We start from the raw sequence: 23,819 nt of genomic DNA, 5'->3' as shown, positions 1-23,819 counted from the left end.
GTGTCCAAGGCAGCCCAGCTGCTGAGAACACACACCACATTCTCCCTGCTGTCAACTACACCCTGGACCCCAAGCAACTCTCTCTCTGAACACTCACCCAAGCTCAGAGCGTGGATGCTGAAGCTTTGACCCTGCAGAACTCGGCACCCTCCTTGAAGGACAATCAGTGGGAAGGTGTATGGGATCCGTCTGAGGACCCTTGCTCTGAAACATAGCACAGCCCTACTGGAGATGTGCTGTGAGTGTTGTCACACATGGTCACAGTCCAGTGGTGCCACTCGAGGTGTGAATGTTAGAGTCCCATTTGTAGCATACGAAGGCTGATATGACCTGACATGTACAAGCAGTTGCTCAATAACATGAGTCCTTGTTTCATTAGTCACATTGTATCCCTCACAAGCAAGATGTGGGTCTAGTTCAGAGCAGTTACTTGGGGGGGGGGGGGGAGGAAGTGAGTGAGAACGATGAATGGATGACTGGTTCCCCCCAGTTTCATTGCCACATTTCAGTGCAAATAGGCAAGCCTGGCTCCCCTCTTCTTCCAGGAACAAAGCACTGAGTCAGAGCTCTCTCAGTTCACTGAGGAGCCAGGCCTGCTTCAGTTGTAAGAATGTCGTCCCCAGGCCCTGGAACAACCAAGCTGTCTCGGGGAGCCAGACTTCAAAGCAACGCTAACCTCCAAGCCTAACCTCCAACCAGCTGGGGCAGTTCCCACAGCAAGCGCACAACCTTGGCCCATGAGTGCCAGACACCCCCAGCACCATTTCTTCTTGGTAGCTGGCCCTGCCTTCTAGCTCTCCACCCCTACATGGAGAGAAAAGGACAAGCATTCAGATCACACTGGGAAGCCATCCCACCTCCTTCCTGAAAGCAGAGGACCAGGAAAGCCCATCTGCTGCCCAACTCAAGACAGCAAACCCTGTCACAAAACTCACTCTTTGTCTGTTTGTGTGCTTAAGGCAGTGTAGCCCAGATCAGAACACACTCTATTCCTAATGAATATTCAAACAAGTCGTTTTATATCACTTATTAACCGGAGTGCTCACTTCCCAAGAAGGCCCACACTCATCTCCATAAACTGACTCATCTCCAAGTTCTTAACCATAGCTGATCAATTGCTGTATGTCATATAGACAGCCCTGGGCAAAACAGTGAAACCTAACAGCAGTTTAACCAGGTAAATGTGACTACCAGCTTAGAGGTTCTCCCAGCAAGTTCACAGCAAAGCTTGGCTCTATTTGCATACTGGCTGGCTAGTTCTTTTTCTTTTTAATTTTACATATATGCGTGAGTTTTGCCAACATGCATGTCTGTGAACCTCCTAGGCACCTGTGCCCACAGAGGCCATACCCCCTGAAACCAGAGTTAGAGGCAGTCTGAAGTGCTGAGACTCAAAGCGGGGTGCTCAAGATGAGCAGCAAATGCTGTTAACTGCTATGCCATCTCTCCAGCTGCTAGCCGGTTATTTCTTGAGCAACTGTGATGGGCCCCAACTTCCCCGGGTTCTACATGAACAGCATGGGCTCCCTAGAGACCACCTCCTCACAGACAGCGGCCAGTCGGCTACATCCATCTACTTGTGAAGCAGGTGACGCTGTAGGATGACACACGCACCCCTTACAAAAGCAGGAACAGTGCAAGCCAGGGGACAGCAATGGCCTCATCAAAGGAACACTCACAAAACCAGTGACTCTGCAGTCAGGAATTTTGGGCAGTGGGGTGGCAGTCTGGTCACGTGGCACTCACTTCCCTGTAGTGTCAGTTTACCCCTGGGGCTACCCTCTGTGGTGAGGAAAACTTAGCGCAGCAGAAGCCTGTTAAAGCAACACCTGCTGAAGGCTTCAAACACAACACCAGTCTTCAAAGAGGAGGGCAGGCATGATAAGCTCCCTCCACTCGGCTACATTTTCAGAGCTGAGGTTAAATTAGACAGTAAAACTGACGGAGGCATGCGAAACCAGCACTTAAGACTTCTTATCACAGCGTCTGTTCCACTACAGCCCATGAAAGCCTGGTTCACAAAGTCCTCTAAGTAGTGTAAAAGATCTTATGTCAGAGATCACAGCCAGGAAGGAGCAAAAAGTGAGTGGATCAAAGACACAGGGACACGTTAGGTTGAGTGGCAATTTCTGGTTCCTGAAATTATGCACCTACTGTCTATACCAGCAAACTTACTCTGTAAGAGGCCAGGTGGTAAATAACTTAAGTTTTGCGGGCCATGTGGTCTTTGTCACAACTACTCAAATTCTACTTCTATAGTGTCCAAGCGGCACAGACAATACGAAGTCAGCCTGGCTGTGTTCCACTGCCGCTTTACTTACAGAAACAAGCAGGAGACCAGGACTGGCTACTATCTGCCACCTTCTTGAGAGCAGGGCAGAGAGACGCTAATTCTAGGCTTGACACAGTTTTGTAACTGTGTATAAGTCTCCTTTCTCTACCTGATTTAGCCACCTGCAAAACTGGGCTGAACATCGTCCCTCTGCAGAGAAACCTTCCTTTTCTTCCTCTGCTCATGTCGACATCACCAGCTGCATTCTTCACTGCTTATCTTTTCTAGCTCTCCAGAAGTAAATGAGACCCCAGTTGCCAGCTTTGGTGTGTTCTCCGAAGATGACACAGGTATTCTGAAGCGGACTGAAGCTGGCCAACTCACCAGTCCTTACATCCAATCGCTGACGACTTTTAGTTCTTTCTTTCAAACCTTGACTGTGGACTCTTAGCAAGAAATACAAAACCTTCCATAATTTTAAATCACTAAAGTTAGCAAAATCCAAATTACAGCTCTTTGTCTGAACCTCTGAATAAAACACAGTTTTACACAATCTAGACCTGAAGAGGAAAAAAGTGTACCATACCTAGCTACCTTCAACTCCCTCACCTCCAGGCCGCCATTCCCACAGCCATCACGGGAGACAATCAAACCCTCCACCAGACCAGCTCTGACTGCCTAGAGCACTTTGCACACCCTGGCATTGCTCTAGGATGCTAAGACTCCGCCAGGTAGCACACAGCCCACTGCTCACACGCAGCAGGCACTCAAAGCCTGGCCGGAACAACTGAAGGCGCCCACCCACGTGCAGGTGCCGTGGACACTACAGTATAGCTTAACTCATCACACATGTAACTGGCACAACGTGAGACAACCAGAGACCCTCAGTGAGGGTAAAACAGTGGAGCGCTGAGTGGCCCTTGTGCTACTTAGGGAGGTGTTTGCACTCAAGTGCCTCATGATGTAAACCACAGCAAAACCACAATGCAGATGCTGAGTTCAAAAGAGCAAGGTGCCCCTGGGCAGGCCACGTTATACTAGCAGCTCTTTATTTATAAACATTTTTACAATGTAAAACTCATGCATGAAGAGTTCAGTGTATTTTTATAAAAAGCACATATACAACCACATGATGATCACTCGCATCAAGTCAGAAAACTGCCACCTCCTGACATTCTCTTAGCTGTTGTTCTTCTCAAACCAAACCTATAACTCCTTCCAACCATGAACAATTGTTCCGATTTCTGTGCTTTATATACACAAATTATTCTGTATAAACTCTTCTATTTCTGGCTACTTTCAGTCAAATTTTAAGATCCAATCAGACTATTATTTTGGGGGGGGACAGAGGGAGGGAAGGAGGAAGGCAGGGACGGAGGGAGGGAGGGAGGGCGAGCCCCCCTCCCCCCGTATGTGTGTGCCAGAGTCTAAAATGTAGCCTAGGCTGGCACTAGTCTCACCATCCTAAAGCTTGAGCCTCCATCAACCCTCCTGGGATTACAGGCACAGGCCTCCAGCCCAACTGCAGCACAGTATTCCTACTGAAGAAATACACAGACGTTTCTTTTCTTTTCTTCTAGGGCAGCACTGGAGTATTTCCAGCTGGCACTATTGTGAAAATCATAACCATGAACACAGGTAAGTCTTCCAAATGTTGGTGCATTTCCGTGTGTGCTCTGGTAGGCATGCAAGGGCCAGTCCTGATATTACACGTGGTCATCAGGCACACACATATCCAGCCTCCCAGTGGTGCCGGCAGGCTTTTTGTAGACTAAATTCTTCAAAGCTAAAATAAACCAGAGAAATGGTTTATTCACCCATTTCATGCTATTTCAATTAACCATTTTCAGAAGTCACACCTTGCCCCTGCCCCCAACCTCTCAGTAAAATGTACTATATTACAAGGGCCAGTGAGATGGCTCAGTGAATAAAGACACTTGCTCCCGAGCCTAGCAACCTAAGTTCAATCCCTGGGACCCACGTGGTAGAAATGATTACTGAAAATTGGCCCCTTAAAGATTGCTATCTATCTATCTATCTATCTATCTATCTATCTATCAAGTATTAGGCATATAACTCAGGGCTGCAGAACATGGCCAAGTTAAATCTAATCATCTTGTTTAGCTGTTAAATGCGGACCTAATAACGCGCATAAAGTGACGATAACACATTTAAGGTATAAACTGGCAAGAATAGGGCGAGATCAATGCCCATAAGCAGCAAGGCCCAGGAGTTTTAAACCAAGTGAGCACAGAAGACCTTCCAAAAGCCACTCTTAAGAAAAGCTCAACTTGACAATTGCAAGTATTGTTGCCCCACTCGCCTGGTTTATAACCATCTTCCTAAAGAGAAAACCCAAACCATCTGTTCCATTGTATGAACTGACAACCTGCTTGAAGTCACTGGTGTCTTTTAAGAGACGACCCAGCCCAGACGATCTGGTGAACAGGAAGTGAGAATCAGAGTACGAGGATCTCCCGCTCGCTGCCTCTCTCTTTCCCCTGCTGCTAGTGAATCACCCGTTCGTTCCCTGGGGAATTTTGGCAGATTCTCAGCCTGGCTGCAGATGACGTTCTAGATCTGTTTATTCAGGTGGAGACTGGATAAAAAACAAGAGCAGCCCAGTGGCAGGATAAACAGCCTCCGCCAGGCAGGGTCAACCCTCCTAAGGCAGGACTGGGCTATGTCAGCCGATCTCCCAGCCGGCTCACTTCCTTCAGGATCACTGACCCCCTTGGGGTCTTCAACAGACAGTTTCCATTAACTTTTTGGGAGGCAGGGCTGATGTCAGAAGCCCATGTGAATGCATGGTCCCAAGGACCCAGCTGCAGCAGATCCTCCTCGGTTCTCCCACCATCGGCTCACAAGCACTGAACTTCTTAGAAGCTCCAGGTCTACAATGAAGAAACATAGGAACAAGCAAGGAGCAGCCAGCACCGTGCACCAGTTCTAGAACAGTGGTTCTCAACCTGTGGTTGCAAACCCTCTGGGGGGTCTAACAACCCTTTCACAAGGGTAGCATATCAGATGTCTTACATATCAGAGATTTACTATTTATAACTCGCAAAATTACAGTTATGATACAGTAATGAAATAATTTTATGGCTGGAGGTAACCACAACGTTAGGGGGAACTGTGTCAAAGGGTTGCAGCATTTGGAAGGTTGAGAGCTACTTGCCTAGTGACCCAGCCCAGGGAGAAGTGGTGCATGAAGGCACAGTCCAAACTGTTAAGAATGTGCTGTGTCCCACATAAAGATGCACAAATAAGAGAGTAGTGAAAAAAAATTGCCTTGAGGGAAATGGACACTGCTGGGTGAAAAGGCTTCCTTGGACACACTCTGAAGAACAGCATTCTGAAAAATTCTGAAAGATTAAAAACACTGAGACAACTAGGTTGCCTAGAAGGGACAGGGAGGAAGGTGGGACAGATAGACAACATGGAGGTCTCGGGGTACTCATCGCACAGAATATGCAATGCCAGGGGACCCCAACACAGATCACACACTTTAGTTAGCAATTATACATCCATTTTTGGTTCATTAAGAATATATAAAGAACCACAGCAAGACAAAGGAAGCAAACTCTGGGGTGAGAAGGGGTGCTACAGGAATGCTGTGCACTTTACAATCATTCTACAAACCTGCAACTGCTCGAAAAGTATATTAATTAAAAATAAAATCCCAGCATGCTAATAATCCCAGCACTCAGGAGATGAGGCGGAAGACGGAGCTTTGAAGCCAGCCTGGGCCACATAGTGAGACCCTGTCTCAAATCTCAACCCCAACATCAAGAAAGTCTCCTGAAGTATCTCGTAGCCCTGTGGTCACCGCAGCAGAATGCAAAGTACACACCAGCTGGGCGTTTTCACTCCGTTACTGCTGTCTCTCCAGGACGCAGAAAAGCACTAGGGACACAGAAGCTGCCCTATCGGGGTCTGTTGAGCATCGAGTGAAGGACAACTCTAGCTCAACCTCCTGACAACTGCACAAAACCATCAAACTTAACATTTTTAACAAAGAAAGGGGATTAAAAGTAAAGCAGAGAGTTAACTTTCTTTTCCAGGTAAGGAACCAAGAGGCAAACTTTAAAGAAAACTGTGGGGAGAAGTGGGTTTCTGAGTTACTTACGTCTTTCCTGTGTTCACTTAGCCCCGGACTGTGAGGTTCCTTGATGAGTCCAAGTTAGAGATACTACACATCAAGGCTGGCTAGTGAGACACTACACATCAAGGCTGGCTACTGAGACATGACACATCCAGGCTGGCTACTGTTTCTTTTTGCCTGGCCCTGAGAAAGGAAGCTGAGTCACCTGAGTGTCACCTGCAAAGTGCCTTTCCTTACGCTCAGGAGAGTTCCAATCAGATGCCTCTGACCAGTGTGATCTGAAAGCCATGGCTGGCATTTCTGAGGGCTTGGACTGCCTTCCATGCTTGCAGGAAGGGAGCCCGTCCTGGTATCTGGGCAGAGCAACACGGTGTCTGTCAGAGTCAGGAGACAGAAATCAAGACCAGGCACTTCCATTGCAATTTCCATCTACACACAGACATCCTAAATGGAAAAGCCGCAGGGTTTCTCTTTCTGGTCAAGGCCACCGTGGCCTGGTACCAGATGCTGTCTCAGCTTTAACTCCCCCCAAATTGTTTTTGTTTCTGACCCTAGCCACCTGCACCTGCTACTGCACGAAGTGCACACCCCTCCACTAGACCATAACACAGTGCCAGGCTGTCAAGCTTCCAGCCTTGGCATGGCCAAAGAGCCAGGGGTGCTGCAAGGCTGGCCTGGCCTCTCCTGACTTACAGTACACAAGTCTAAGGCCAGTGTCGCACATGGTCAGGGCCATGGTCCATGCCTGTAGGAAAGAAAACTCCTGCACAGGACAACAAGGAACAACCAGATCTCCCAGCCCTCCAGGCCTGGGCAGCTATCTCTGGACAACAAAACCAGACAAAGCCAGGCTACTGCCCAGTCCCTCACCCTAGCAGTCTACTAAGTGAGTTTTCCTTCCTGTTTATGGGATGGGTGGAAGGAGGGAGGAAAGAAGAGAGGGAGGGAAGAGGGAGGAGGAAATAAAAGGCGACGGCAGGATGAGAAGAAGATCTATCAAGGTCAGCCACGAACTTCGGCTACTCTGAGCATGCAGCTGGAAGGAGTAGGCTCCCCCCAACTGAGGGCTCTATCCAGCAAGGGTCCCGTGAGAGAGACCCCCACAAATGCTGGTTTGTGAGGGGAACCAGAAGTCCAAAAGCCAATGGGCTCTGTCACCAATCCTTGTGGTCCTTCTTCCTAGTGACCTCACCATCCAGGACCAGAACAGATGGAACCAGGATGAAAAACAACAGGGTGACCTCACTCCACACGCCCAAATGAACACAGCCTCTACGAACGGCTACTTCGCGTCTTCCTTGGGGATCAAGTACACTCAGGAGACCGTCCACCCACTGTGGTAAGCCAAAAGGCAGGATGTACGGGTTATCAGTGCGCATGACTACCATTCTAAAAGCCATAGACAGAGAAAAGCAGGGCAGCAATCAAATCTTCACACTTACTATTTTGCAAGGTATTGATGTGCTTGCCACTTAGGTAAATAAGCTTGTGTGTGTGTGTGTGTGTGTGTGTGTGTGTGTGTGTGTGTGTGTGTTAATGTGAATTTAGATGCTGAGCTGTGGGACCTAATCTTTTTTATTAAAAAAACTATTTTCTTAGAATTTATTTTTATGTGTAGAAGTGTTTTTCTTGAATGTATGTCTGCAGGTGTGTGTACAGTACCTGCAGAGGACAGAAGAGGACATCAGAGCTTCTGGGCCCAGAGTTACAGCCAGTTTTTAGCTGTCATGTGGTTGCTGGGAATTGAACGTTGGTCCTCTGGAAGAGCAGCCAGTACTCTTGACCACTGAGCCATTTCTCCAGCCCCCGTGGAACTTAATCTCTTAACTGGAAATGCCTACGTGGCCCGTATGTATGGGGCATAGCCTTCACTGCTTCGCTACTTGCACACCACCACAGATGAGGATTCTGGGTACTGAGGTCTGGAGCCTCCTACAGAGGCCTGTACCCCAGCAGTCTCACAGCATGTGAGCCTACTCCACTGTAGCTAGAACCTGGTTTAAATTCACTGGTGCCTACCCACAGACTGGCTTACCTCGCCAATTTTTCTGATGAAAAATACCTGTACACGTTAGCCCAGAATGTGAATCCCACACTCCCGGTGGTGTGGGACAGCCTCAGGATGAAGGCGTGCAGTAGTCAAGCCCTTGGGGAAGAGATAATCACTGGACAGAGAATCTCCTATCAGTGAGAAGCATGCCCTGTGCTGGGCCACCATGTGATCAGAACAGTGGCAGGACCTGTCTCTACAGATGTTAAGGAAGCCAGGGGACTTGTATATTCTCCTTGTGTCCTAATGGTGACCCACACAGCTCTAAGGACCTTCTCGAGCCCTGACCCCACAGCTATAAGCACGTTGCTGCTCCTCTACATACACTGAACATGACCTAGGCAATGAGCTTCCCCATGCCTATGAGGAGGGTGCCTCTCGTTTCCCAGGCAGGAAGTATGACCGCACAGAAGCAATCTTCAAGAAGCTTTCACCCTCTGCTCCCAACCATGCCAGGCAGAGGTCATCCAGATCCAAACTCAGAGGCTACACCCTGGCTGGGAGTCATCCAGTAAACTACGGTGCAAGCCCAGGTGTTCTCAGACTCCTAGCTATGCTGTTCTGTGAGCAGAAGACACACAAGATGCTAGATCATACAGCCAGTGGCTAAGAGAACAGAGAGGCAAATTGATGGAACCAGGGTGCCCTGGAAATTTCTTCAGGGGCCACCAAAGGGCCGTCTGTCTTCACCTGCCATTGGCACATTGCCCTAAATCCACATGCCAGCTTCGAAACATCCCTACAGTTTCAGGCAGGGGAGGAAGCCATTTCAGCATTTGGCTGTAACCTCTAAGACAAAGTCCTCTCCCTCTAGGGAGTTATACCATGATGTGCCTTTAAAAATAAAACCAGGCCTGCTTCCTGCCTCATCTGGAAGACTTTTGATCTCCCGATCATATGATTTAGACTTTCTCTTACCACGCAATTTCCCAAGCCTCTCAGCATACAAACTAAGTGCACTTGGAGCATCAAGGATGGCCCTTTAAGGGTGCCCTCCTTATCCACCTCATAGACGGCAAGACTGCCACAGCATCAGAGCGGCACCGTAGTCAGTGCCACTGTTCTGCACCCCAAGTCCACCTCATCCAGTCTGCTCTGCATTCCCACAGAACAGCACATGTACTCTGTTTCTGCCTCGGATGGACATGCTTTAAAGCATGTCATCATGCACTTACATGCCAAAGGTAAAACTGCAAAACATATGAAGGAAAAAAAAAAAACAGGAGAAAATCTTTCAGCTTAGAGCTAGTCAAATTCTTAGACCTGATCCTAAAAGCAAAATCCATAAGGTAAGACATTAATGCACTAGACTTTACCCCCAAGTTTAAGCTATTTACAATGTTGACAAGTTTGTATTTTTTTAAATAAATTACCAGATAAAGCAAACCACACATCCAACAACAACAACAAAAAGTATATAAAATATATAAAGACCTTACAGAACTCAAACACCAAAAAGTAAAGTAAAATAACTAATTTGAAAATGTGAAAGTAAGCAAGAAATCTGATAACATTTCAGCACAAAGACTCCTAGATGAGCTGGGCACTGGGGTGCACACCTGTGAGGAACAAGAGTGCACAGCCAGCCTGGGCTGCACAGCAAGAGCCTGTATCAAAAACAGCAAAAAGTACAACAGCCCAGAGGTAGCAAATGAAGAAGAAAATGTTCAACATCACTGACCATCAGAGAAGTACAAATTTAAATCACAATGACATAGATCTAAATCTATATACCTTAAGTACTTATCAGAATGGCTAAAGAATTAAAAAAATAAAAATATACCACCAAATGCTGACCAGAAAAAAAAAACTGGGTTATTTATATGTTGCAGGTGGAAATATAAAAAGGCTTGGCTGTTCCAGAAGAGTTCAGCACCTTCTTAAAAAAACAAAACATGCAGTGCCATGCAACTTGTCCACAACACTTTGAGGCATTTCTCCCAGTGAAATAAAGACTTATGTTCACAAAGAGTCTGTACGTGAATGTTCATAGCAGCTTTATTCAGAACAACCCAGTGTCAGAACAGAACAAAGCATCAACACACAACCTGCACCAAACTCCAGGGAATCACACTCAGCAGAATGACCAGTCCCGACAGAGTGTGCTGCACACTTCCACTTGTGCTTTTAGAACACTTTAGAAGAAAAACTTGGAGATGAGTAGCAGTCCTGGTGTGGGAGCAGGAAGGAAGAGGGTATGACCCTGCAGGTATGTTCTAGGTCTTGACTGTATCAATAAATATCCTGGATGTAAAGTTTTACAAGACAGCACCACTGAGGAAACTGAGCTAAAGATATTCAAGGAATTTCTAAATCTCACACCCACCTGTCAATCAACAATTACCCCAAAGTAAAAAGTGTAACAAGAACATAATGCAAGGACAGTCAAAGTAGACAGAAGGCCTGGTGGATTGAAAACTATACTCCACAGCTTCCAAAAAGGAACTGACACTAACATAGCAGAAATCCAAGGATGAATGTGTGTGTGTGTGTGTGTGTGTGTGTGTGTGTGTGTGTGTGTGTGTGTGTGCGCGCGCGCGCACACACACTGAACTCCAACAGTTTACAAGAGATCATCCAGAAGAAATACTTAGAAGGAAGATCAATCTTAGGGCAGATAGGCTGACTGACACCAGACCTCTTGACTTTTGGCAAAGGAAATCAACACCCCCAGAGCACAGCATGAAGGCAAGAGCCACCTGGCCCCACCCCTGACAGCAAGAAGCAAGGGGATCCCATCTGCCTTCCGCACAGAGCCAGTAGTCCAGAAGTGACTTGCCAGCAGCCCTCCCAAGCATAGTACCTTTTTATCCCCCCAAGGCTCTGTCCCCACACAGCTGGGCAGACTGCGGCTGGCACTAGAGACTGAGCCCTGGGTACTATGGTGGCACAGCCTCCACACACTCACTTTCAGCACCCAGTTAAGAAGTTGGGAGGAGAAACCACAAATTGGCACCTCTGCCTCAGCTGTTTGGGTTTGAAAAGCATCCAGGAAGTGAGGACACTGCTTGGGAATCTGCCCTGGAGTCAAGTCTTCAAGGGCAGGTTCCCATTATGGGCAACACTGCTGGCATTACCACAAAGGAGGCTAGGGCTCTGCAGAGGCTTGACAGCAGGATCTCACACACACACACACACACACACACACACACACACACACACACACGCTACGTGAGAGGACGGGGAGATCTGTATGAACCGCAGAGGCATTTGCAACCCTTAATGAGAATGATACCATCAGTTGCTTCCAATGAGCAGACCTGGGGCCAACAAGACAGCTTTAAAGCAAACATATGTAGGAATAAGCTGGACGTTACCTGGACAGAAGCAATTTGCCCCACACTCGGAGGTGTCTCACACCTAACACAACTTGCTACGTCAGTTCTGGAGCTGACAAAACTCTCCTAGGCTCCCAGACCACACCATTCCAGAGTAAAGTGAACAACCAGTTTTCGAGGTGGAGGGAAGGGACCCTGGCAAAGACACTTGCTCCTCCTCGGTGCCTTCAGCATCTCATATGCCTACAGAACTGCACCTTGGAAGGCACACAGGACAATGCCTACACACACCACATCTGCTGTCACTGTCTTATATATAAAATGGTGGAAGGATAAAATAACCTCTGAGCATTTTTTTTTTAATCACAAAAATGTCCACTTCACATGCCTGTCAATATACCAAGTAATCTAGCCTATGCTTACAAACTGTAAACCTCTGCACAAATGGGCTGGTTCTGCATTCCGCATATACAGCCCAACAAAGGCAGGCCTTATGGAAGAAAGGCCTGGCATAAACACAAACACATTTCTTCCAGTTGGGCTAGGACAGCTGAAAATGGCTCCCAGGTGTGAGCAGACACAATAGGCCCTGCCTTCTTTGCAAGGTCATCCTGCGGGTCAAAGTCAAGCCGGCCATTTTCGGATTAGGTGCACAGGCACTAGAGGCTTCCCCAAGTGCTAACTGGATTACAGCGGCCACCTGCAGGAAGTGGGGAGGGGGAGGAGGGGAGAAGGAAGTGGCCCAGTTGGAGTGAGCCTGCTGATATGGGCAGGAGCCAGCCCCTTTCACACGGGAGGCTGTGCAAGGAGAGCGGCTCTGCTTCCAGACTGCATTTCACGGAGCCCACTGCTGGAAGGAGAGGCTCCTCCCCTCCAAGTAATTCCGAGTTCTCAAGCATCAGGAGCTGCCTGAATTCCCACTGGATCCTGGACTGTTCTGGGGGGAAGGGGAGGGACGGAGGGAGAAGGAGAGAGAGGGAACACCACCCAAACATCTAACAAAAATCAACACTCAGCAGCACAGCTTCAGCTGCTGAGCTCCCAGAAAGGCAGGACCTCCATGACCAAGCTGGCATTCCGCAGGCGCTCCCCTGCCTGGGCTCCCCAGCTCTGCAGCTGGTGTTCCCTTCACTTTCTCAGCAAATAACTTGCAGATGGACCTCGCATCTCCCTGGCTTACCACCCCCACTCTCAAAGACGGGGAGGAGGGAGAGAGGGAAAATGACCAGTCACGACTGTGTGTAATTTGGCAGGCTCTCCAGGAGGCCACATGGGCTCCACTCCCAGGGAAAGGCTCACTTCAACTGGGGGCAAAAGGACATCTGCGCAGCAGAACCCCCCGAGAAACTGTGGGGACACAGAACTGCACTCTGTGTAAAGTGGGTATTTAATTTTCTATTTTGAGGCTCATTGGAGGTACCCAGCATGGGATGAAGCTGCAGTTCTGAGACCACAGGTCCTTCTTGGCCTTTCCACAGAGGCTCGCTGGCTTGTCTAGAGCCTGCTTGCTAACAAAGAAAAAACACAGAAAGGCAAACTGGCCCCCAAAATAAAGCTGGCCATGTCCTATTAGCCCTTCTAGTACCCCTGAATGCCCCAAGGTCTCACTGCGCTGGCTAAAGAGTGGTAAAGCACGCCCACTTCGGGGTGGGTAAGAACGGAAGTCTAATATTAGAGCTGTGGATCCATGTCCACAGGGTACCCACTGAGACTTCCAAATTCTCCAATCATAGAACAAGGAGTTACAACAGGGACACATAGCCAGTGACAGAAACGGGGCGGTGTATTAAGAGAAAGGCACCTCCAATAATGGGAATGGGCCAGACAGCTGGGACGGAACTGAGACTTCTGTCAAAGCCTCCTGCCCTGAGCCTGGGGACCCTTTGTAGGCCACGTCCATCACACCTACCTTCTCTCCAAGATTTTGTGGGCTTTTGCTTGAACTTTTGTTTCATATAGCCAAGTGGGCAGGGGTCTCCAGTCTCTGTGCCAACTGACTTCTCCTGTGCTCACCTCTGGTGCCTCTTTCCTCTATGCCATACTCGACTACCACAGCAAGGATAAGCAGCTTTGGGAAAAATGTCTCCTTATCTGAGAGCTTTTCCTGTCATGCATCCACCAGCAACATGAAGGGACCGCAGACAGTACCCAGCCCTTGTATGACGATCATCTGTTTCTCCACCTTTCTCTGCATCTAGACGGAGTTCCTTAGGAAAAGAAGACCTAAACCAGTTGTCCCCGAGCTTCTCACAGGACTCCCAGGAGCCGCACAGCAGACACAGGAGCCTTAGTGAACAACCTCTGAGTCCAGTGTGAACCAGCCTGTGCCCTACAGCTTTTCTTCTATTGTTAAACCTGAAATTTTCGAGGAGAAAGAGAAAAGTAATGCAAACTTCATTTTAGAGGTGCACTGAGCTGGCTGCACCCCCCCAAGTCAAAATTTAACAGAGCATCACTGGATGTGTGGATGACATGGTTTTCAGAACTCAGGGGTTTCCAAATTGGGGGTGGGGGGGTAAGGCGAGTGGAGGGGTTACAGGAGCAGAGCATAAGCATAACAAGATAGGCACAGCAGTCTCCTGAGACAAAGACATGACTTCATGGGTGTCGTGACAACAGGTAGACATACCAAGGTGGGGGTCATGACAACAGGTAGCCATACCAAGGTGGCCGGAACAACCCTTTGAAGCAAAGGCAGGGTTGCAAGATGCTTATTAACCTTTTGAAACTAAGACATGACTGCCATTCCTGGAACAGGTAGCAAAGAACCATTTGTAGTTAAGGTTACAGGTGGGGCATAGCCCAAGCCTTGGGAAAAGGGGTTTAATCATAAACAGGAGTAAATCCAGTTTATCTTTATCATAAGATGGCTTTTAAATCTAAGATGGAGGCAGGCTGCTTCTTCATTATTACTAGACTTCAAACCTGGGACAAATGGCTAAGGTGCTTGGCCTCCAGTTCTCCCAGCATCCCTCAGTCCCTTCCTGTTACAGGGCTTGGCTATGACATACCTCGCTCTCTACTCTGACTGCTCCTCAGTGCAAAAGGTTGGAAAAGTGGGAAGGAACAGCAGGCAGGGTTATGCATGCTCGGAAGACACAAGATGGAGACCCATCGGAGCAAGGAGAGAATTGCGTACTTCACCAACACCCCTCTTCAACTTTCAAAACGAAACAAAGGGGTGCTCCTTTGTTCTTCGAGAGTCAGGTGAGGACAAGGATCTATCAGATACCAGGAACTGATCATCAGGGTAAGGTGAGTGGCATTAAAGCTGACAGCCACCAGTGCTCTACTGCTCAGGGAGCAGTACGTGTCCTGCCAGGTCAGGCTGCATAAGAGTGCGCCTTGTCTCCTTCCCTCCCTAGGAACTTGACAAGTCAGCTGGAGAGCCCCAATTAGGCCACCAGGGAAGAACAAACTGATAATGGCCACAGGCTCAAGGACAGTCAGTACATCCGTGGTACTTAGGCTTACTGTCTCCTGCCACTCAGCTCTCCGGAGTAGTGACTGCTTGGAGCCCACTCTTCCAGGCAGATTGATGCCCATCACCACACAGGTGACACCAGGAAATGTCTGACTTACTGTCTTCCAAAGTCCAGTGGGCTTGGGAAGGATACATGAGCTCTGGGGCTTCTCTCCCACATCGCATATAAACCTAGGCAGCGGTCCTCCATGGCAGGACAGAAGCACCTTGGAAGACAGAAGCTAATTCTCATGTCCCAAACTGTTGAATCAGAGCAGGGCAACCAGCTTTCACCACGCTTGATTGTATGTTTCTTCTCCTGATGACTGGCAAACAGTACACCCACAACGCACAGTTTATACCACGAGCCCACCATGTGACAGTTACCCTCGGCCTTTGAAGGCGACATTATTTGCATCCTTCCTGGGATGCATACCATGCGTTGAAGTTTTTTTTTTTTTAACATGACCTCTCAGTGGCTACACTCACAGGAAGTTTGCAAGAGCCTCCCCTAACTCCTGTATCCCAGGTGAAGGGTGAACACTCCATCCAGCCCCAATGCATCACACCACTTCAGGAATATTAGTAACCGAGTTCTATATCCAAAGTTACTTCTGTGACCATGAACCACAATCTGTCTCTAAAAACGTAGTACACAGAGGTAGAGAGATGGCTCAGAGGTTAAGAGCAGATCTACTCTTCCAAAGGCCCTAAGTTCAATTCTCAGCAACCACATGATGGTTCACAACTATCCATAATGGATCTGGTACCAGGATACATGCCTGGTATACATGTAGGCAAAACACTATATACATAAATAAATAAATCTCAAAAAGGAAAAAAACCACATAATACACAGCAATTACTGATGGTCTTAGCTCAGGTCCTAATTCAGGCATAATTTCTAACGCCAAATGAAATCTCTGGCTCCGAGTCACATGCTCGTAGAGTGGGTGAAGGTGGGGAGTGTCTGCAGAGCTTGGCTCTCTCCCTTTCAAGGCTTGCTTTTCAATCACGTTTTCATTGTGAATTGATTTCTGTACTAGCTGCTCTTCTACAGGATCTAGATTTGATTCCCAGTACCCATACGGCAGCTCATAACCACCTATAACTCCAGTTCCAAGAGATGTGACGCCATCTTCTGCCTCTGTGAGCACTAGACATGCAGAGACATAACCATACATGCAAACTGTAATAATAACAGTAGTGGTAATCATCATCATCATCATCATCATCATCATCATCATCTGTAAGAGAAGTATTTCCAAGTAACAACATAAAACTTTAAATATCAATTTTCAAAGTCACAACCAATGGTGTGTGACTAAGTGCAGCTCAGGTGTCCTGACTATCCAGGACACAGACTGAGAAGAACATAGAGCCTGGTGGCGATGCGTACGGTCTGAAATGTTTCACACTGGGCGAGTACAGCAGTCCCTTGCAAGGATCACATGGGAGTACACTGCAGCTCCCTCAAGAGACAGAGTAGAAGCCCACTTTACTATAGCAATGCTCCCTACACTGAAAGCGGACCACTTCCACTGTTCAATAGTCTAGGTATAGCAATGCTGGAGGAAAAGCATAAATCATCAACAGAAATAGTATTTACTGATTTGTCAGACAAAATCACTGATGTCGTAAGAAGCAAAATTTGAGTTGCCTGAACTTCCGAAAAAATTTTTTTATCTTGAACATAAAAATCTGATGGCAGATTCTGCTCCTTTTAAACAAAAGTCTGTTTCTTTTTCTGTGGTCTATTTTTTATTAAATGAGCTCCCTCACTCCAATTCAATCCTATTAAAAGCTTTCCTTGGGTGTTTATGCTTTCTGTTATTAAGGATAAATAGCTTTAGCATTATCATCAACACTGATGCAAATAAACTTGTTCCTTCACAAATACTTTAATTGAATCAGATCTCTTCAATCAGAAAGCAATAACCAATTGAAATTGTACTGGATCAATAGAGCTGACCCTGCTGGTGTGGGCGCAGGTGAGCCAGGCCAAGGGCAGGATAGCAGGAAAGCAGGAGAGCTGGCCCTGTCCCTTTGCTGGCTATGGCCTCGGGTGAGCTAGCTGGGGCAATGCTAGAGAGCTCACCTTGGTGGTGTGGGTGCGGGCCAGCTGCTGGACTGACCAGCTCAGCCACCACCCAGGCCCAGATCCAGGGCTTTGAGCTGGCACATCCAAACATCTACCCCATCTATGAACAGCTGGAGTGCATGAAAGGGCCCGTCTTGCAGAACCAAAGCTGCAGGATCTCCATAACGCAGGGCAACAACAGGACATCCAAGTAGTCCACATGAAAATCCAGTGTTGACAGTGTAGCAAAGGCCAGAGGCCTCAAGACAGACCAATGATTCATTGCAATGAACATTTGCAAGTCAGGAAGTATAGACAAAAGGGTGTGCTGTGGGACACACTGACAAGCTACAGCTTCTATGACAAGATTTTTTTTCCCCCAATTGGTGGTGAGCTTGTAAGGGCGGAGGGCAGATATGAAGAGATGGGGAGATGATTGGAATTGGGCTGCATGATGTGAAATCGACAAAGAACCAATAAAAACCTAAATAATAAAAAAGAAAAGAAAGAAAAAAAGTGTGCTGGGTGATCCCAGCTCCTCAATTCCTTTTTCGATGCCCTGAGAGTAAACATAGGCACAAAACTGAACCTCCTCCACAAGGCCTTCCCAAGGCTGGCTGGCACCTAGAAAAAAGGGAATTATGATCTGAAAACCTAGTCTTGAGCAAGGAAGAGACAAGGAATGCGCTTTAAGGCTGGAGTCCAGAATCGCAAGTGTCCACTCTGAAAGTCACAAACCCACTACGTATGGTCTCAAGTACCAACAGCAGTTCAAACAGAGAATAAATGTGTCTTTTGTGATATTGCCCTCTTCTCAAGTTCTAGGTCACAGAAGAAAAGTGAAAAGCTGAGAGGATACTTTTACCATGTTTCAATTCCCACATTCAACAAGAGGGGAAAAAGCAACCTGTCCTAGGCCACACCTGCACGAGTGACAATGAAGGACGTACATACATCTGGACGCTGCTTTCCCTTGATTTGTTTATTAAGAATGCTGTCCCAGTTTGTTTAGTTCAAATGGCCCCAACAGATACATATTCTATTCCATAGATTGTTCATCTACTCAAAAAAAAGGGAAGTAAAAATTTGGGGCTGGATGTTATTCCAAATCCTGAGGTAGGAGAATTCAAGTCCAAGGCCAGTCCAGACAACATAGTAAGACCCTGTCTCAATTAAAAATGCTTTAAAAAGTTCCGAGCTTTGGCCAAACTGGAGTTCTGTCAGTAACATGCTTGTCTTACATAACATGTTGAGCACAGTGGTACACATTTGTAATCTCGGTGCTAGGAGAAGCAGAAACAGGAGGATCCTTGAGGCTCACGTGCCAGCCAATCTAATCTAACTGATAAGCTTTGGGTCCACGGGAAACTCTATCTCAAAGAAGGTAAACAGGGTTCCTGAAAATGGCACTTAGCCTCTGGGTTTCACATACTCATCTGTGCAATCACACACACACACACACACACACACATACACACACTTGTTTAAAGGAGATGAGGATACACATGAACAGTTTCAAGACAAAGAAGGTAAATACCCTTCAACTCCTAGTTTCAGAGAAATTACCGCCCAAGTCAGATGGGGTCGAGAGTAAACCGATGAGGTGGCTGCCAACACCAACCTGCGTTTTTTCAAACTGAATCATAACAGAAAAGGAATCTTTTCTTTTTCTTCTTCTTTTCTCTCTTTTTTCTTTTCTTTACCTATTTCAACATGGTCTAATGGAAGAAGAGAAACAGGGAGGGCCAAACAGCCCCACTGCTCCTGGCGCCGGTGCCAAAGAACAGAAACAGATTTTTAGTTAGTAGAGCAAGAGAAAGTTCACAGAGCCACAGGGCGCAGAGCCACGGCAGGGCCTCCTGCCACAGGAATAGGTGATGCAGAGTCACCTGCAAGGGCCTTTGCGTCCAGCCTCGGTACTACTGCTGTCTTGCAGCTAAGAAGACTTTGGGGACCAACTTCTCCCTGGGTTCCTCACCAAGGAGCAAAGGGGAAGGAGAGCAGCGCCTCTTGTGCTCTAACGAGTGGGCACATGCTGCAACCTTGTTAAACAAGGCCTGTGGTGGGTGTGGCCTGAGGCTCTGCACTCTTAGCGTTCTGCAGCTGACAAGTCTGCAACCCGGGCTTCCAGAAGCCACAGGTCACAAGCATCTCCACGTGCCACGCTTCGTGGACACAAGGAGGGATTGTCACATCCCTGATTAGCTTCAGATAAGGCTAACTGACCAATTTGTTAGCAATTAAACACCCTCCAGATGCTCGGCACAAGGGCCAAGCAGATAGAAAAAGAAAGCCAGACCTCTGCCTGTCTAAAGGGGATACAGCTTTCGGAAGAGCACCTCCCAGAACACGGGCTGATTTATAAACCTTAGGGCCCTAAAAGTGAGAGTTCACCAAGGGGCACAGAGCTGTGACCAGCCGCCAGACAGAAGCAGTGGTCACGTCTCGTGTCTCATGGGATACCCAAGGCTTTGTACTCATTCCGCTCCCTTTTAGTCCTGGCCTTGCTCAGGGGGAAAGGGGGAAGGAGTAAGGAGGACAGTTTGTAAATGAGGGGAAAGAGGCTCCGAGGAGGCAGGACCCAGAGAGTGAGTCACATTCCAGTCCCCAGGCTCTCCTGCAGGCCACCAGGCTTTATAAAGGATTAAACTCCAGGGCACAGTTCACAGGACAAAGCCACCCTCCCCCCAGCACAGCGCCTGTGGCCAGCCAGAATCAGATCTGCAAGCTACACCAGCAATCTTATTAACTTCCTGCTAAGTCCTTCTGCTCAGCTGACTGAGCTTGTGTCCGAGGGAAAAAGATGCACACAGGTGAGATGTTGAATCATTAAGCCAACAAGTTAAAGGTATTCAGGGAGCAAGTGGAGATGGGAAACTCAGGAAAACATAGTATTCTGCTGGGGAAGCTGCTAATAAAACCTGGTGGCAAGCATTACTGAACTCAGTGGAAGGACTGCTGAGTGAGCTTAACCCAGTGGCACTTCACCTGATGCCTCAGGGCGCTTAATCCCCAGAACAGGCTAGAAGCAGCTTAAATGATAACAACGTCAAAGCTCCATCCTCTTCCTTTTTAGTTAAGACCCTGAATGCCTTTTCTCGTGTTCTATGTTTTGTCTACAGTAACACACGGTATTGTGGCTTCAGTCTGAACTGCCCCCCCCCATAGACTCCTATTTTGAATGTTTGTTCACTGGCTGATGGTATTGTTGGGGGAGGTTGTGAAATTCTTAAAGCTGGGGCCACGTAGCGGAGTGCACCATAGCAGCAGTGTTTGGAGGATACCAGAACCCTGGTTCTAGCCTCTCTGTGGCACGTGGACAGCCACTGCCACAGCTCCTGTTACTGCAGACTAATCTGCTATACCCTTGCATCCCCATGTCTTGGATCAAAACCCTCTGAACCAAAATCAACTGCATAAGTTGTTTCCATCAGTTGCTTTGCCACAGAGATGCACAAGCAACCAACCGTACACACCACCATACCCAGGTTTTGTCTCAGCTAACACTTGGGAGTGACAGATAACTCCTCATTATGATAATGATTCCAGGGGTCTGTAGGTACTTTATTATTTTTCTTAAGGCCATAAAACTAAAATGAGTTTACCAAAACCCACTGCACAAAGATAAGACTGACACTGTTCTTTTAATCTAGCTTATTCACCCAAGTTGGCACTCAACAACTAAAAGCAAGGGCTCTAGTCCTATGTACCTCTGGTGCATGTGGGGGAGGTTGGGGGCGGGGGCGGGGGGGACACACAACATGACACAATGACTAATTTTCCCCAAGTTAGAAATGAGACAAAGTTTCCAACTTATAATTCTATAAAGTCCAAACAGCAAATCATAGTGCTTGCTATGATCAGTGAGTGTTAGGCCACGTGAAGGAAGGCCACTGTTTACCAGAAAGCACATGAAAACACATGCTTTTGCTACCAAATATCAGCACCCACCATGGCCCCACCACACAGCCCAGAGCCCCGAGGAGGTACCACTTACAGAAAGAGAGAGACGATGTGCGTGGAGGCAGCGCCCAAGGATGGTACGGCTGTCAGCTCATTGTTATTGAGGTACCTGTAGGAACAGGAGGCAATTCGTCACTTAGAGCATTTAAATCAGTAGTTAGAAATCACATACAGGAAAAACAACAAACAGGCACCGTAGTTAACCATAGTAAAGCTATATGAAATGTAAGATACAAGACAGGCGTTTAGAATCAGCTTTTCAAGGGAGACAGGACACATATAAAAAACACTAGCCACTCATCACACCCCAGGTAAGAAATAAACACAAAGAGGAACTATATTCTGGCTTCCCATCAAGCCCAGGAATCAGATTAGCGGGAAAAGTGAAAACAGGCCTGATGTGGGTTCTAGCCAGCTGTGTTCCCGTGACCATCAACAGAAACGATCTCGGTGAACTAACACAGTTACAAGGGATTTGGGGGACAGAATAGAAGATCTCCTTAGATATACTGACACTGTGCTCCAGTCGACGAGCAACATGGGAATGAGAGCTGGGGCCTGCCCACTCAGGGAACGCATTCCAGGGCGTTCTAGTGTGCCTCCCCTGATGTAACGAGGGAACTGGACTCACACCCTCATCTATTTGACCTTCCAGTTTAGCTGGACTCTGAGGAAGCTTCTCGGTGACGTTGAAGAAAACAAACAACAACAAATGTACCGAGCTTCTGCAAACAGACATTTTGAAACTCCTCCGCAGACGGGATTCACTCTCCAGCTTCCTGTCCCACTACAATATTCTAAATCCAGATTTCCATAGTTAAAAATCTCTTAATGGACAGGAAAGCCCGCAAGCCAAAGCACAGTCTGCCTCACCCGCCCCCACAGGCTGGCAACCTGGCCTCTTTACATGGGCATGTATGCCTAAATCTGGGAAGAGACTCCAAAGTCAGACTTGCAACACGAGGCCAAAAAGCCTTAAGAAACCCAAGGCACAAAGTTCGGGCTTCTGAGGGGAATAGCCTAGAAGGAAACAGTGTTTAACAAGAGGAGCTGAGGGGATAAAATGGGTTAGCTTGTTCCCAATTTCTTAAGGAAGGAACATCTTACAAAAAGCATCTTACTCCATTTGAGGACAAGACCACAGAAATGACAGCTGTATTCAAACAAGTACACGACTTGGATACTTGTTTGACTAATCTGGCTGCCTGCCATCTCTTCAGAAATGAATAGAAGTGGTGGGGGCCTGAATTATCCCATTTGCTTTCTTCAGTGTCGAAGTCAGTTAGGGAAGAAGCTCAGCAATTACTGACTGTGCGACACAGAATGCCTGTTTCACTCACTGGCTCCATGGCTGAAGCATCTGGCAGGGACAAGGCAGGTCTGTATCATGTGGCAAATCCTTTCTCCACTTAAAGAGCCCTTGTTTGTGGAAACAGACAATTAATTACTTTAACAGTCTCTTATCTGACTGCCCCTTAAATCACAGAGATTCTGCCTCTCTTGTTATCTCTTCCTGCCCTGCCATTTCCCACCACAGTGAGGATGAGGTACTGAAGACTCATCAGCCCTAATCTCAACCAATAAATCTTCTTAGCAGCCACCAATGTGCTGATGACTAGAAAGGACCCTCACATTTTATCAGAGCAAGAAAAACTGCAAAAGGTCGGCTGCTGCTGACAGCATCCTGCATAAGAGCTCATTTCTTGTTTGTTTGTTTTTCACGACAGGGTTTCTCTCTGTTGCTTTGGCTGTCCTAGACTTGCTTCAGGCTAGCCTCGAACTCACAGCAATCTGCCTGCCTCTGTCTCCCTGAGTGCTGGGATTACAGGTGTGCACCACCACGCTGGCTAAGAGCTCATTTCTTAAGGTTTATTGGAAAAGAGGGTGGCAGTGATAGTAAAAATACTAGCAGTTGTTTCCTAGAGACTTACTGAAGTGGGTACCACTCTAGAAGCTTTTCCATGTATTACCCCATCTTTAGACACCTAGATGTAGGTCCTAGGAACATCCCAGTACACCGATGAAGCAGTGAAAACATTGCCATTTAAAATAATGGACCAAGGCCACCACGATCAAGTGACAATGGCGCAAGGAGTCAAGCCTCAGGATCTATGTTCCTAACAACTACTAGTTGCTTCTTTGCAATTACAGCCCAGACACAGTGTGCACTAGGTAACTTCATCATAGCAGCAACTGAGAGTCTCATACCAGCAGCCGCCATTTCCTGCATCATAGTAAGTCCATTTAAGTACCTGCCCTAGGGTCATATGACCAGTGGGACACAGCCAGGAGATAAACAAAGAAGATGGGCAAATCAGAAAAGAGGCAAGGAAGCATGAGACAGGCTCGAACACTCATAAACCCCCGGGGAACATCAGGGTTGAGTTCCTGTCTGCTTATCGTAGCTTGATTTTGAGCCGGAGAGGAAGAGTACAGGATTCCCTGCAGATGAACCTCAGCTGAGAAACCTGGCCTCAGGCCAGCCCTGCTTCGCATATGACACATCACAGAACCAAAGGGGCAAGGAGGAGAAGGCGTGGCTAGCACTTCGCATCTCCGCATATCCATGAGTCTACTGGAAGTGGATTGTGCAGGAACAGCAGAGCGG

General features: G+C 47.5%; 1 protein-coding gene across 2 annotated transcripts in view; it reads right to left on the bottom strand.

Annotated features, from left to right (window-relative positions):
- LRIG1 (leucine rich repeats and immunoglobulin like domains 1) overlaps positions 1–23,819 on the bottom strand; it is a 103,324-nt gene that overhangs the window by 33,787 nt on the left and 45,718 nt on the right. For both annotated transcript variants that reach the window (XM_084765492.1, XM_084765491.1), the window contains exon 3: positions 21,246–21,320. In XM_084765492.1, coding sequence (XP_084621618.1) covers positions 21,246–21,320 — 75 coding nt within the window. The remainder of the gene's footprint in view (positions 1–21,245; positions 21,321–23,819) is intronic.

Source organism: Acomys minous (genome assembly GCF_964271855.1).
Source record: "Acomys minous genome assembly, chromosome: 17".
Taxonomy (NCBI): domain Eukaryota; kingdom Metazoa; phylum Chordata; class Mammalia; order Rodentia; family Muridae; genus Acomys; species Acomys minous.
Note: the sequence above shows the minus strand (reverse complement) of the source record. Positions and strands in the feature narration are given on the sequence as shown.